We start from the raw sequence: 16,377 nt of genomic DNA on the forward strand, positions 1-16,377 counted from the left end.
GCTGAGCCTGCACATCTGGAGCCTGTGCCCCGTAACGGGAGAGGCCACAACAGTGAGTGACCCACGTACCGCGAAAAAAAAAAAAAAAGGAAGTCATAAAGGTATTAAATTCTCAAGTTTTGACTTCTTGGTCTTAATTTCCCCTACCCTCTCTCACATAATTTTTAAGAGCATTCTTCATCGGAAAACATGCAAAATGGAAGTAAAAGGGTATATGGTGAAAGTAAATCTCCCTCCCATCCCAGAATCTCAGTCTTTCTTCTTAGGGGAAATCACTGTCAGTAATTTCTTATATATTCCTCTAGAAATATTCAACATATGTAAAAATATATGGATATGGCCTTTTTGTTTTTAAGGAAATAAGAACATACTATACCATCTATTCTATGCCTTGTGCAATTTCTAAATATTTACTGTAAAATATAAAATGTATATGTTTTATGTTATATATATAAAATATATAACAGATATGCTCAGTTTTATAATATTAAAGTGAACATATATGGTAACCTCCACTCAGGTCAAAAAAAAAAAAAAATCAGAACATTGCCAGAACCCTAGAAGCCCTCTGGGTGTGCCTCTCCTCTCAGAGACTACCTGACTTTGGAATAACCTTTTCCATGTATTTCTTTTTTCTTTACTACCTACATATGCATTCTTGAAAAACGTAGTTGACTTTTACCTATATTTAAACTTATGAATAGCATCATATGGCTCCTAACTTTCTATGTCTTATTTTGTTCAACTTCAAGATTGTGAAATTCATCCATATTGTTGTGTTCAGCTGTTTGACAGAGAAGGAAGAACATACCACATTGTAAACAGAATCTCTGAATGGTAGAAGTGATTTTTAAAACAAATATTTTTCTGTATTCCTATATTTTCTGTAATGCATATTACTTCTGTTAATACAAGAGAAATTCCAATAAATGTTACTAAGACAAATTCCTGGCTAAAACTCAGCATGACCCACCTCTGTATCTCTTTGATGTCTATTCCTTAAAAGGAGCATTCTGGTATTTTCAATGCCTGAAGAACATAGTTCCTAAAGAAAACATTCAACTTTAATTATGTATCAATGTAAGATCTTTTTCTTAAGAGTGATGACTTTTCCTAAAGATCTCAAATTGGTTTTATATATATTACCCAATTTATCCTCACACTATACTTGTTAAGAATTTGAGGCATGTGTTTTGAATCACATTAACTAATAGCAATCAGGTTAAATGAAAACTATCATCATACAAAGCCAAACACCATAAAACTCATACCGGAAATTTCATCTTCTGAGTCAGCCTAATGCTTAAGTAAGATCTGGCTTAAAGTTTGCCTGCCCTCAAATCCAGGATACTCTAAAGAATAAAAATAAAGAGTAGAGAATCTGGGCATAAATCAATACCAAAAATCTCAAGATACACTTCAAGCACATCAGAGCTCTCTCCAATCTGCTTAAACTAAAATCCTTAATTATATACATATTTTTATATATATACATATTTATATATATATAAAACTGAACCACATTGCTGTACACTAGAAACTAACACAACACTGTAAATCAACTATACTTCAATAATGAAAAAATATCCTTAAGATTATCCTGAAGAGACATTGCAAACCAGTCCTTTGATAACTAAGCTATTCCATGATGACCACTATGAAAATGGCTGTGGAGAAATAACTTCCCACTTGGCACACACAAGCCACCGTACACAGAGGTATAGTCGCTGTAAGGTGGTAATAGGTTACAAATGAACTAACCACCAAAATAAGCAAGACCTTTGAACCACAGACTTTCTAGAGTAGGAGAGATGTGTGAATATGTAGAAAAGCAGGGTACCACTTATTAAACAACTCAAAAAGTAATTACAGCGATAATGTGCCTTCAGCATTTTTTCATAAGTATCTACTGCTCCCGTCTTTTAACATGTCATTTGGAAACCCAAGCTTTCCACCTTTGTAAGGTACCATTTTTCTTTAGATATGTGCCTTTTTTCTTCCTCATAAGAATCAACTGTAATCATATTGTCAGAATTTCAGCATTTATAATCCATCACGTAACATGAATCATCTTTCAAAGTCTTACCACACGAGATCATGTGGCTTTTCATTTTTAAAATATTTCCTGATAAAGTAATACGATGTGGCCTGAATCCCCGGACCCCAGCTCCACAGAGATGGGTCCAGCTCCTGGGCTGGAGGAAGGAATCAGCCAGAAGAGCAGAACCACAGCCTAGTGGAAGGAAGTCCTGTCTTCCTTCTGTCATTGTGCAATTACATGGGCATTTCTGCAGAGGAGGAGTTAGGAGGAGATACATAAACCAGTACCAGAGATTCCTCCAAGGCAGAAGAATGGGAAGACACTGTCTTTGCAAACTCTTTGAGACAGGTTTTCCTCAAGCCTAGACCATTTCTAGCTATGCTCAGCATTAGTTATGACATCTAAAATTACATGGTCCTCTAATAGTCATATATGTGAAAAATAAGCAAGGGGAGTGGTATTTTGTCATCCAAGTTCTGCATTTAACCTTGCATTGATCCTGTTCCTCCTCAAAGACTCTGTGCATATCTAGAATCTAACAGGTCAACAGATCAATATCTCAAAGGCAAATGTGTCAAGTTGCTTCAATAACATCATTCCCTGAAAGGTGACTCCTGAATCCTAATATACAAAAAAGTTGGAAAAAAGGAATGGGAAAATGAAGTTTCCAACTTATTTTCAAATAAAATAATCCTCCTGCCAATAAACATCATCCCTCAAGTAATATACATACAGGATGTCCCACAAGTCTTAGTGCAGTAACTTAGAAGTATAAATGCTACAAATGTATAATAAAATATGATTTGAAAGTTAATTATATAAATTTCTTTTTAAAATATTTAGCAAAACATAAACTTTGTTATTCAAAATACAAAAAATAGAATAACTATAAAAGAAATTTAAATTAATTTTGTAAATGATATTTATTAAGTTTGTTGCATTTATAGTCCTAAAGTTATGAAAGTTTGCAACTACACTAAGACTCTGAAAGATCTTAGAAGTCACTTTCCTTAATGTTACACTTCTTCTAGCGCTCTTTCAATGAAAATGGGTTGCATTCCAATCTCACTAGAGAGAAATGTCAATCTAAGGACTGCCTAGCCACAGATAAACTTTTCTGTTATTTTTGTTAAACAACTGCTAAATAGAAATAAACAAGTATTTGAGATGCTACTTTGGTAAAGCAGAGTGCCCTGGATACCCAAATTTTCCATCACTCCAAGAAATTCTCACCAACCTGAAATCTAGCACAGGGAACTACCCCTGTAGAGTCATACGAATAACTGAAAACCAAAAGATGACTCTTCCTTAACCTTCCCCATGGTTGCTATTAACCTGCCACAGAGAACAAGCTAGGAATCTTCCACTTGGTATAAAATTTCCTAAGGCCAGCCTCTGATAAAAGCAGATCACCAGAGGAAATGCAGGGTGTTCCCTATCTGCAAAATTTCTGATAAATGGTTCTCAAAGTGGACATTAGGTGTTCATCAGGACAACCTAGGGAGACTATTTAAATACTTATTTCTGGGCTCTAGTCCAGACTTACTAAACTAAGTTCTGAAGTTAGGGCCGAGATATATGCATTTTAAAAGTCCCCCAAGTGGTTCTGGTGCACACTAAAGTTTGAGAAGCACTGTCTAGCATACAATTACACACCACCACTGGTTTGGGTTCGAGTACCACATTCCTACTGTGTTAAGGTCTTAGGATGCTTTATACCACTTGAGGGAAACTGCTACATTGGCGGTCCCCAGTGAATCATGATCCCTGGTATTCATGCCTTTGTGTAATTCCTCTCATAATGATTTGGTCACATGACTAGACTTAGCCTTTGGGACATTAAGGCATGATGCAAGCAGAGGCTTGATTAGCACTTGCACAATGAAGATTGTCTTGGAATGCTCCTTTTGGAAGCCAGTAACCATGCCATAAAGAAGCTTAGGATAGACTACTGAATGGTGAGATGCCATGTGGAAAATGTCTCTGAAGGATGAGAAACTATCTTGTACATTTCAGTTCCAGCACAGCTCCCAGCTGAATGAAGCCACCCAAGTGACCCCAGGTATACCACAGGAGAATTCCCAATGGAGCCCAGGTAATACGCAGAATTGTGAGAAACCGTTTTTAAGGAACTAAGTTTGGTGATGGTTGTTATAAAGCAATAGATAACTAAAACACAACTACTTCAGGTTTTTTAAAAATGTGTCATGTGATATAATCTCTAAAACTGCTACTGTTAATAGCTAACACTTTATTGTATACTTACTATGCAAATTATTCCAAGTGCATCACATGTATTAACTTATTTATGACGTAGGTTCTGTCACCTCCATTTTGCAGATCAAAAAAATGAAGCTTTAGGAGGTCAAGAAATGTCTTCAAGGCCACATAATTAGTGTCAAGCCATAGAATTATAACAGTCATTCCAAACATTATATACTATGATCATCCTTGCCAGGTACAGTAGGCTTTTCACTGAACTCTCTGCCATTCTTTTATCTATATTCTTGTTTCTTCTAATTCAGACATTTGAGTATAGATAGAGCTTCTGCTTGTACTACACTTCACTAGGCTCTGAAGAGAGCCTAAGATTCCTGATGCACACATCACAGTTGCTAGGTGCTAGTGCTTTGGCTGCCTAGCAACAGATGTTTCTTTATTCCAGTCAGGTGTGAAGAGCAAGCCCTGTCTTCCAACAATAAAAGACACAGTGATTTCTCATTGCTTTGTCATTGATTAAAAAAAAACAAACTATAATCAAAAAGGCACACAATTGAGCCTGGAATAAATCTATTCAATCCTCCTGCTTTCACATAGTAACATTCAAACAATCAAAACTACTCATCCTCTAAATGTCTGCAAGGAGACATCATCCAGGACCAAGTTTATCCATTAAGAAGGACTTCTTAACTCTGAGAGTTTTAGACACTGTATTACAGTGCCAGAAATGTACAATTAAAATGTGTGCATTTTATGTTATGCAAATTATACATCAATAAAGTTATTTAAAATTTAAAAAGAAGAACATACACCAATAACTTGGAAGATGGGAAAAGAAGATTTCAGTGGCTGCTTAAGCATTCTAAAGGCTTCGTCTTTGGAAAAATTTGGACACAGTGAACAAGTTTAAGTTTTATTAATAAAATTTAGAGTTAAGTACATATGCTAAAATTTAGGCAGAACCAATTTAAAAATATACACTCTATAACAGAGGTCAGGAAACTTTTTCTGTAAAGGGTCAGACAGTTAATGTTTTAGGCTTTTCAAGTTTTACTGTATCTGTCACAACTACTCAACCCTACTATTGTAGCAATAAAAGCAGTCATAGATAATACATAAATGAGTATGGCTGTGTTCCAGTAAAACTTTATTTATAAAACCTGGCAGAGGGCCCGACTTAGCCCAATGGCTATAATCTGCTGATCCCCTGATCTAGGACTTTCAAACTAGCAGATAAACAAAAGAGAAAGAGGGCAATAAAGAAAAATTTGTCCATCCAACAGAAGGTGGAAAGGGGTGGGGGGTTAAGAGCAGGGGAAAAGAATGAAAAAAAACTTTAAGAAAGATAAAGAAATCCAAATCATTTATCACAATAAATGGCGAAGGGTTAAATTCAACTATTCTAAGACTACTAGATTGGATTGAAAAAGCAAAAATTTCTTAAATAGGGATGAAACAAAATTCAGTCATAATGATTATAATATATATATATTATAAGCAAAAGGCTAAAAAAAATTGGAAAAAGACATGCCTCCCTTTAAGGTAAACAACAAAAAACAATTACTGGAACTAATGTAAGACTAGTGTACGGAGCAAAAAGATAGTCACACACAACAAAGCCTCAGGATATACAAAGCAAAAGCAGTCCAAATTAAAGGGAGAAATGACAAATTCATAATAATAGATAATTTTAATGTGGAAGAATTTAACAAAGTTTTTTTCAGAAGCTGATTATCCAAACAGACAAAAAAAAAATTTCAGTTTGGACAACAGGTTTGAATCAATAGCTATTTACATATAAAGGGAGAGCGATGCAACAATATCCTTCTTTTCAAACACACACTGGAATTTTTTTTTTAATGAGCCATGAGTTAAGTCACAAAGGACATCAACAAATTTCAAAGAAATATCCATCATAGAGACCATATTCTCTGACAATGTTCAGACACTAAAGACTCCTAAATAACACATGGGCTAAAAGAAAAATTATGAGGAGTACAAAATATTTTTTAAAGTATGACAATGAAACAAATACTGTTCCTGTAATCAGTCTGTAATCTAGTAGAGGAAAAAGACAATGATCATTCAAAAATTAATATATATTATGCATTGTAGCTATATACATATACACACATACATACTAATTATACAATATATAATAGCAAAGTGTACTAAGGGCTATAAAAGAAAAGCAGAGCAAGCCAAGAGAACATGTCACTTAGGGTTTCTCTGAGAAAAATGACATTTTGGGGGGTGGGGGAAGGAGGAGGGGATGCACATCCCAGGCAAAGGGAAGAGCATGTAAAAAGGGCCTCAGGAGAGAAGGAACAAGGGGTATTAGAGAACTGAAAGGCAGGCAGTGGTGCTGGAGTGCAGGAGCAAGGGACAGAGTAACCTGAGACAAATGAAAATAAATTACACCTAGGAAAAGGAGATTCTTGAAATATAAAAATAGGATAAAAGAAACAAGAACTGTTTTAGTCAAATTAAACATCTTTAAAAATATAAAAAGCATTATTCCCATTTAACTGGAAAAGTCCTAAGGAAGTATTCTAAATTTACAATTCTCAAGAATTTGTTATTCATCTCTTAACTGCCATTACCTTGGCCAGAACAGCAGTCATTTATCCAGGTCCCATCTTAAACTATAAGTATGTTAAGATTTTTTAAGGTATTTTTAAGTTATTAAAATCACCCTTCATACCTATCAAGAACATCTTTCCACAATCAATTGACCTCAATATTCATGGAATGGCACAAATAATTCCAGCTGTAGAATCAAATAGCCCTGGATTTCAAGATGTTACCTATCCCTTCTAATTCTTAGATTCCACATCTGTAAAATGGGGTTAATAATCAAACTTGATGATGGGGATTTATAGAGTCTAAGTGACAATGTATGAATGAAGAATGGTATAATGTGATAAAACGAAGACAAACTTGGCGCAAATCCCAACCCCACCACTTAAGAGCTGTGTGACTTTGAGCAAGTTACTTAACATCTCACTGCCTAGGTTTCCTCCTCTGTGGCATATGTTTCAAATAGTACCTACCCTTATAGTTTTAAGAATTAAATAATTCATGTAAAGTACTTATCACTCCATATATGAGAATTGCAATTAGTAATAAAATTTTTTATTGTTGTTCTATACTTAAGAAAAGTCCTTTCTAACAGTCTCATTAACAAGATTTGAGGAGACCTTCTTCCACTCTGCCCTCAGTCAAGTCATTAAAACTGACAATCCTAGGGACTCTCATTTTCCTCTAAGGGTTATTAGACGTTGGAACATATTAACAGGTAAACTGTCATTATTTCTAAAAACTTTTTTCAGTAGCATAATGCGCCACTACTTCGTTAGGACCATTACATGTAATCCTTCCTGAAGATTGGGATTCTTTTGTAGAACAGAACTCTTGAGATTCCTTTTAAGTCAATAAATTAGTGATTTCATTTAAAGTTCCCACAACTTGCAAATTCATTAGATATTTTTACTGCCTATAATTTTGCGTTTCAAAATGCATGCTAAGTTCCATAAAAAATCAGGGTCTTATATGTAGTTCAATGTACTTGGTGCAACTGTTATAAATTAGCTTCAACTCCTTCAGATAGAATAAAACAATCACAAAACTCCAAAACTGTGACATTCTAAGCAAAACTGGGCCACTCCAAGAATTTTTACTGAAATTGAGTTAGATTTACAATGTTAAATCCAATCTCTTTATTTATAATTAACATACAATCTATATTAGTTTCAGGTGTACATCAATTCGACATTATGAAATAATCACCAAAATAAAACCAGTTATCATCCGTCACCATACAAAGCTGTTACAGTATTACTGACTATATTCCCTACATGTACATTACAACCTCCTGACTTATTTATTTTATAGCTATAAATTTGTACCTTTTAATCCCCTTCACCTATTTTGCTCATACCCTTATGCCCCTCCCCTCTGGCAACCACCAGTTTGTTCTCTGAATCTATGAGTCTGTTTCTCTTTTGTTTGTTTATTTATTTTTTAGATTCTACATGTAAGTCAAATCATATGTAAATCCAATCTCTCTACACCAAAAAATATCACGGCTCTTCCACAGTATCCCAGAAGCTGAATTACTTGAAAGAAATCCAATACAAAAAAGCTGGGAACTTAACCAATTCAATCGGCCCAAATTCAGGGGGGTTCCACAGGGTGGACTGTCTCTTCTAGGGCTCTTGGCCTACCTAGCATCAAAACTACCATTCAGGGTAGAAATTAAGACTCTGAAAGAGGTTCTGAGTAAGAATAGCTCAATTTTTAAAAGTGAGGAACTTGATAAATATGATCTTGCTGAAGATTTAGTCCTGTTTCAGTTAGTGTATCAGAGACCATTGTGGCATTAAATTTACAAACTGGCTAATATTCTAATAAATAATTTGCTTCCTATTTAGTTAAATGTAAACAGACAACCCCCAAACTGTCTCTATATATCTTTAAAACATCTAAAATTGCTTTGAAATAGCCTCCGTGAAAATAGAAATGTTACAGCCAAAACACAACATTGAGATACAGAATATAACTTTCTTTTATAAGAATTTTCAATACAGTTTCACAGAATAATAGAATATCTGGGTTTAAAGGCTGAGAGGAAACTTTTTAAACCATCGTGACTCATTTTACTGAGGAGGAAACTAAAATGCAGTAAAATCGTTTAATGCAGAAATCCATTATAAGGAAGGAAAATTTCCAACAAAACTTCAGGGTTCTAATACTTCAAAAGGCTAATTTTTTGGCCATTACAAGTGCAAAAGCAGCTCTCCCAGATGCCAACCGTAATGGACGATCAGAATATGTAATTGGTGATAGCTGCTGAATTGACTAAATGGAAGCAATGATCCTACTTCATGGGATTAAGTTAGACCCAAACTTTAAGAAAAATAAAGTATTTTGTTCCTTACACACTAATAGGGATTTTCTTTCTTTCTGTGAATGATGGATTTTGTTAGTATTTTAAACTATTGCTTTGCTTCTAAAGAGTCATTCACCTTTAGTTAAAAATTAAAAGATAATGATATTAGTAGTAGTGGTAGTAGTAATAGAGCAGTAATCATAATAGTAATAATGTCTAACACTTATGTAGCACTTAAGTAAGTGCTGGGCACTGCTTAGGACATTAATCTCTACATTTAATCATTTAGTCAGCTAACTATTACATTAAGTGCATTTAAACCTTACAATTACCTTGTGAAGAAGGCATACTATTATTCTCATCTAATAGATGTGGAAACAAGGTACAAATAGGTTAAGTAATTTATCCAATATCCTCATGGCTAGTAAGTAGCGGAGCCAGAATACAAACCTACACAGCCTGATTTCAGAGTAAAAATAATTCATTTTATCAATGGAATTAAATGAACTACATATAAATAATACTAAGGACATCAAAAACAAACACATTGCATAATTTTTGAATTAGAAAAAAAACAGAAAAATTCACCTTGTTTTTCTTCCCTTTTAAAACCTGAGTCCCCAAATGACAAAATATATTTCAATCTACATATGTAAAAAGACTGCAAATACCCTAGTATATCCTATTATTTTCTTCCACCATCTATTCCACAAACTACTCTTTTTTTTTCTAGCTCTCTCAGAAGTTAGAAGTGAATCACCGCATCCATGTAAATTAACTAAAGGACTAAGAATTAAGGCCGCCTACATCCACATGACATTATCATTTGTGCCAAGAAATTATGACCCACAAAGATAAAGCTGTAAATCATTAAATAACTTCATTGTTCACTTCAGGAACCTCCCAAAAGTCCATTTATCTCAACAATAGTCTATTCAAACAGTTCCCTTTTCACAATATTCCCTCAGCTGTGCAAATAACTCACTCATCAAACAGTTGCATACTTTTAAGACTTGGTTAAAATCCTTGCCTCACTGTTTCTACTAATTCTAAACTATTATATCATAAATTTTGCCCCATTTCAATCGTATCACCGCATTGACAGACCCACCTTACACATCTCAAGGTCACACCTGAAATTCTACAATATCTGCCCATGACCTCTCCATTGTGAAGTCCACTAAAGACTCCATCCAGGTGTGATCTCCTTACTGTAGTAGGCAGTAAACTCAGTCTTGCTTAGTCAACAAGCCATTCAGGCCTTCTTTGGGGAAGTGGACAATCAACAGAAGATAACATTCCCTGTTCCATTTCAGCTGCTCTCTTCATAACTCCTTTTTTAAAAATCTCTTCTTCTAGACCACAGGTGAAATTAAATATACCAGGAAATCAGATCATTATAGAAAAAGAAACATAAACCAGCAATTGAAAGGGGGCCAAGTAAAGCTAATAATAAATTCAACATGAAACTTCAAACTATATTTAATTGTAACCACAGTTTAAGCTGAATTGGGTTAATTACACATTTCATAATGGTTTTAAAGCATCCCTAAAATTGAGGTTTAAAAAGAAACAAGGAAAAAATGCCTTGAAATGTCAAAGTTTAAATAAAGTATTCTGCCATCTGATTAGATTTAACAAAAATTTCTTATATTTTAACTCATATGCCTCTACTGTTATATATCAAATATGGGTATATGAAATATAGTTTTAATCTTTGAAGACTAAAAATTATTTAAACCCATATAATATTTAGAAAATGAAATTTTAAAAAATCCATTCATTCATCTATTATTTAGTATATTCTAGTTTTTTAAGGATGATCTTTTAAATTATACCCCATCTCATTTCCAAAAGGATTTGGGATGGCTGACAAAAATACATTGAGCAGACTAAAATAAACAGATGAAGGAAAATGAAGAAAAAAACGTACAATCTCTCTCTCTCTCTCTCTCTCTCTCTCTCACACACACACACACACACACACACACACACACACACACATCAGTCAAATAACTTTGTTTCAGATACAAAGAACCAAAAGAAGTTTCTAACACACACACACACACACACACACACACATCAGTCAAATAACTTTGTTTCAGATACAAAGAACCAAAAGAAGTTTCTATAGCTTTCTCAGAAAGGGCATACTGCAGATATGGTAGATATTGTTTTAGATTAGGAGTGCTGTTTAAGTGAATTAAGTGAATCACAGTTATGTGGTTGGGAGGAGAGGAGGCAGAGTAAAAGTCAAGGAATCAAGACCAGTAACAGGACGAGCATGACCATAATCAGCAACCCAAGGAACACCTTTTGGAAATGCTCAGATAACAAAGAGAAAGATATAGATTCAGATAGATTTTGCCCTCATATTATGTCACCTTTATTCATGTGCCTTCAAAAAAAATGAATGGAAATATTAAAATTATACTTTAATTTCTATATATAAAATATATCAAGAAAAAATAAACATTAAGAAAATAAGCTCCTATTAGCAAAATGTATTGGCTATATTGTATTCAACACAGCACTTACCTTCGCTGATGGCATGGGGCTTAACAATGCAACAAGTAGTACAACTGGTAAATTTAGCAGTGTTTGCTGGCCCACAAACTCCACTCGAAGGAAAAAATAACTCCGTTTCCTAAAGACAGAGAGAAATGACTTTGGCACATGTAATCCTGTTACATATCTGTAAAACAACTCAGGAAATGTGCACAGGATACTATTATCCAGGTACTTCAGAGAGGAGCTAAAGCAGAGGATATGGGGGAAGTGTTTGCCTCAGGAAGGCCCCAGAGGGTCCTGCTCCATTACAATCTCTTCTCAAACTCCTAGGATATTTACGTGAGAGGGGAAGAAATATGCAATTACTTTTAAAGTTTCACAACATAAATTCTTTTCTTCAAATTTTCTAAAAATGCTTTTTACAAAGACTAACTGAACCTTGTTTTAAGTCTTAAAAGAACATATAAAGAAATATTAAAGCAATGACAATATGTATCATTCTATCTCAGGATTAAAGCTGAGAATGTCTTAACATATTTTGAATATTGGACGTAATCAATATAAAGTCCTTACTTTACCCAAAGCATCAGTTTATGAGACACAGGTCCAATTTTAAACTTTTCATTAAAATATGTAAAATTCAATTAAAAATTAGGAAATCTTTATAGAAAGAGATTAGTATTCAAGAATCAGAGCTACAGTTAGTTAAAACTAATTAACTACACATAGTGATAAAGTCAAATCACATGAACCTTATTTTATAACCAGATTCAGGCTGTGCTATTTGCTTTGCACATAGTTCATTAAAATAACCACCCAGCAATTTGAACTAGCCACAAAGATGGCCACACTAATCAGTAAACTATTTAGACATATGCTTTCCTGCTTCTAAACTTTTACTACTATTATTTCTATTCCCTACAAAGCCCTCTGTCCCAAAGAACCATACCAACGTGTAAAGGGTCACTTTAAATATTACCTCCCCCAGGAGCCCCTTCTGATGCACCCCCAATCAGTACACTGTACTCCTCCAAAGTTGTGGTTATTTTGGTAATTGCCCCCCATGAATTATAAATTTGAAGAAAAGAACTAACTTGCATGGCCGTGTAGGTCCTTTAGCATCTAAAACAAATAGCTCAGAGTAAATACTCACTTTTCACTGAATTTAAAAATTGAAAGATCATACGATGTGTTAGTGTACCACACTGGTGTTCATTAAAAAAAAAAAACGATCTCGGGAAGACGAGGAAATGTTCAAATAGTAGCATATATACTTGAGTGATTCTGGGGTTAATGACACTTTAGAATTAAAATGTTCCATTCCTTAGACAAGTATCTTTCTATCGTATTGCTGTCTTTGCTTATTATTCTTCTTGATCAGTAACAGCAACTACCACTTGTAGGCCTGTACCAGATGCTTTGATTACACGTTCTCAGAGAAAGTGTAAGGTACAGGTGAAAACTCAGATACCTACAGGGTCCTGGTAGGTAATCAATGAGTGAATGAAGTAAACCTGGTGTGACAAGAAGGCATGGTAGAGGGCTGCAAACTGGAAAGGGCGTGTCCTGTCTACAGTTCCCCTTTCTCTGCTTCCTTTGCAACAAAACTCCTCAAAAGAGATGTCTTTATTCTCTGTCTTTACTTCTTCTCTTCCATTTCCTCTTAAACTTACAACTAATTAGTCTTTCATTCCACAAAGGCTATTCATGAAAATCCCTAATTACCTCCACCGTTGCCAAGTACCCTGGTTAATTCTCAGACCTCACCTTACCTGACCCAACAGCATTTGACACCATTGATCCCTATATCCTGGAATGCTTTCATCACCTGCTTTTCTTCCCACTGCTCCTTTTCAGTCTCCTTTGATGATTTTCTCCCCTTTGGCAGACCCCTAAGTATTAGAGCGGGGTCTAGTACTATCTATTGTCACTATTCTATCTATTATCACTGTTCTACCTATTGTCACTCTCTTGTTGAGGCCCTCAAGTCCCATGGCTTTAAATGCTAGCTGTATTCTGATGTCTCCTACATTTTAACCTCCAGCCCAACCTCCTCCCTAAACTCCACATCCATATCTATCTACCACTTACAGACATTTCATATTTAAAACATCCAAAACAGACTTCGAATTTCCACTATCTCCCATAAATCTGTACAATCCCACCCTTTTCCCTACCCTTCAATTGCACAAGCCAAAAATAAATAACAAAAAACAAAAATAAAGAACACAGTGATTCTTGATTCCTCTCCACCTGTCCAATCTATCAGGAAATCCTTTAAAATATAACCAGAATCCAACCACCTATCTCCACATCTGTCACCTTGGTCCATGTGACATGCCACCACCATCTCTCCCTTTAATGACTGCACTAACCTCCTAACTGATCTCCCATTCCAACTTTTCCCACAACACAAGTACCCCTACCCTGCCTGGTCTATTATTAACACAGCAGTCAGGATGAAGCTAACAAAAACAGATCATGTCACTCCTCTGCACAGAACACTCCACGACCTCCTATCTCATTCAGAATGAATTTCAAAGTCCTAGATATCCTACAAGGCCTTATGTGACCTGGGCCCTGGCTATATCTGACCTAATCTCTAGCTATTTCCATGAAACACATTTCTGCCCCAGCATCACTGGCCTCACCTCCTCACTGTTCCTTGAACATAGCAAATATGTTCCCACCTCAGAGTTTTTGCATGTATTGTTTCCTTACTTGCTGGAACACTCTTTCCCCCAGACATTTGCTTGGATTTCTCCCTCACTTCCTTCTGATTGCTCCTCAAACCACATATTGTAAGGGCTTTCTATATGCTATATTTAATAGCATTCAACATCTCTACTCCACACACAATCCTGGTCTTTTTCTATGTCCTTCCCCTGCTTTATTTTCTTCAGAGCAATTACTAAAGATATCAGAGTTATAGGTCTATTTATTTACTATTTGACATCCCCCTCATCAGAAAAGCTATAAGCTCCATGAGTCAGGACTTTGCTTTTTTCACAGCAGCTTCTCAATAGTTTAGAATGACTGAAATTCAGAAACATTTTATTTAACATATGTAGAATTTATATAGACACAGACACTCAGAAAGGTTAAGAAACAAGCCCTTGCAAGTTAGCAAGTGGCAAAGTCATGATTCAAATCCAGGTCATACTGACTCCAAAGTCCTGAACTTTTTCTATCACCTTTCTTTCAGATGTAAAAAGCTATGCTAGAGGGGAGACCTTCAAGATGGCGGAGGAGTAAGACATGGAGATCACCTTCCTGCCCACAAATACATTAGAAATACATCTACATGTGGAACGTGGGGTTTGCTTTCTGCATCTAATTTGTTTCTGGTTTTCTGCTTATTGTAGTTTAGTATTTAGAATTTATTATCATTGGTAGATTTGTTTATTGATTTGGTTGCTCTCTTCCTGTTTTTTATATATAGATATATATACATTTTTCCATTTTCTCTTTTTGTGAGTACATATGAGTATGCTTCTTTGTGTGACTTTTGTCTGTATAGCTTTGCTTTTACCATTTGTCCTAGGGTTCTGTCTGTCTATTCTTTTTTTTTAGTATACTTTTTAGTGCTTGTTATCATTGGTGGATTTCTTTTTTGCTTTGGGTGCTCTGTTCTTTCACCTTTTTTGTTTTAAAAAATTACTTCTTAATTTTCAAAATTCTTACTAATTACTTTAATTTTTTTATTTTTCATAATAATTTTTACTTTAATAACTATTTTATTTTACTATTATTTTCTTTCTTTCTGTTTTTCTCCCTTTTCTTCTGAGCCGTGTGGCTGACAGGGTCTTGGTGCTCCAGCCAGGTGTCAGGCCTGTGCCTCTGAGGTGGGAAAGCCGAGTTCAGGACATTGGTCCACGAGAGACCTAAGGCTCCACATAATATCAAAGGGCAAAAGCTCTCCCAGAGACCTCCATCTCAACGCTAAGACCCAGCTCCACTCAACGACCAGCAAGCTAGAGGGCTGGATACCCTATGCCAAACAACTAGCAAAACAGAAACACAGAACACAACCCATTAGCAGAAAGGCTAGCTAAAATAATAATAAGGTCACAGACACCTGAAACCACACCACCGGATGTGGTCCTGCCTACCCGAGAGACAAAATCCAGCCTCATACACCAAAACACAGGCACGAGTCCACTCCACCAGGAAACCTAAACAACCCACAAAACTAACCTTAGCCAATGGGGGAAGACACCAAAAACAACAGGAACTACGAACCTGCAGCCTGAGAAAAGGAGGCCCCAAACACAGTAAGATAAGCAAAATGAGAAGACACAGAAACATACAGCAGATGAAGGAGCAAGGTAAAAACCCAGCAGACCAAACAAATAAAGAGGAAATAGTCAGTCTACCGGAAAAAGAATTCAGACTAATGATAGAAAAGATGATCCAAGACTTGGAAATAGAATGGAGAAAATACAATAAACGTTTAACAAGTACCTAGAAGAACTAAAGAGCAAACAAACAATGATGAACAGCACAATAAATGAAATTAAAAATCCTGTAGAAGGAAGCAAGAGCAGAATAACTGAGGCAGAAGAACAGAAAAGTGACCTGGAAGATAAAATATTAAAAATAACTACCACAGAGCAGAATAAAGAAAAAAGAATGAAAAGAATTGAGCACAGTCTTAGAGACCTCTGGGACAACATTAAACACACCAACACTCGAATTATAGGAGTCCCAGAAG

General features: G+C 35.3%; 1 protein-coding gene across 7 annotated transcripts in view; it reads right to left on the minus strand.

Annotated features, from left to right (window-relative positions):
• The window catches only part of NME7 (NME/NM23 family member 7), a 267,494-nt gene that overhangs the window by 168,462 nt on the left and 82,655 nt on the right, over positions 1-16,377 (minus strand). For all 7 annotated transcript variants that reach the window (XM_024116676.3, XM_028488688.2, XM_028488687.2 and 4 more), the window contains one exon: positions 11,691-11,799. In XM_024116676.3, the coding sequence (XP_023972444.1) occupies positions 11,691-11,799 (109 nt within the window). The remainder of the gene's footprint in view (positions 1-11,690; positions 11,800-16,377) is intronic.

This window comes from Physeter macrocephalus, chromosome 4 (assembly GCF_002837175.3).
Source record: "Physeter macrocephalus isolate SW-GA chromosome 4, ASM283717v5, whole genome shotgun sequence".
Lineage (NCBI taxonomy): Eukaryota > Metazoa > Chordata > Mammalia > Artiodactyla > Physeteridae > Physeter > Physeter macrocephalus.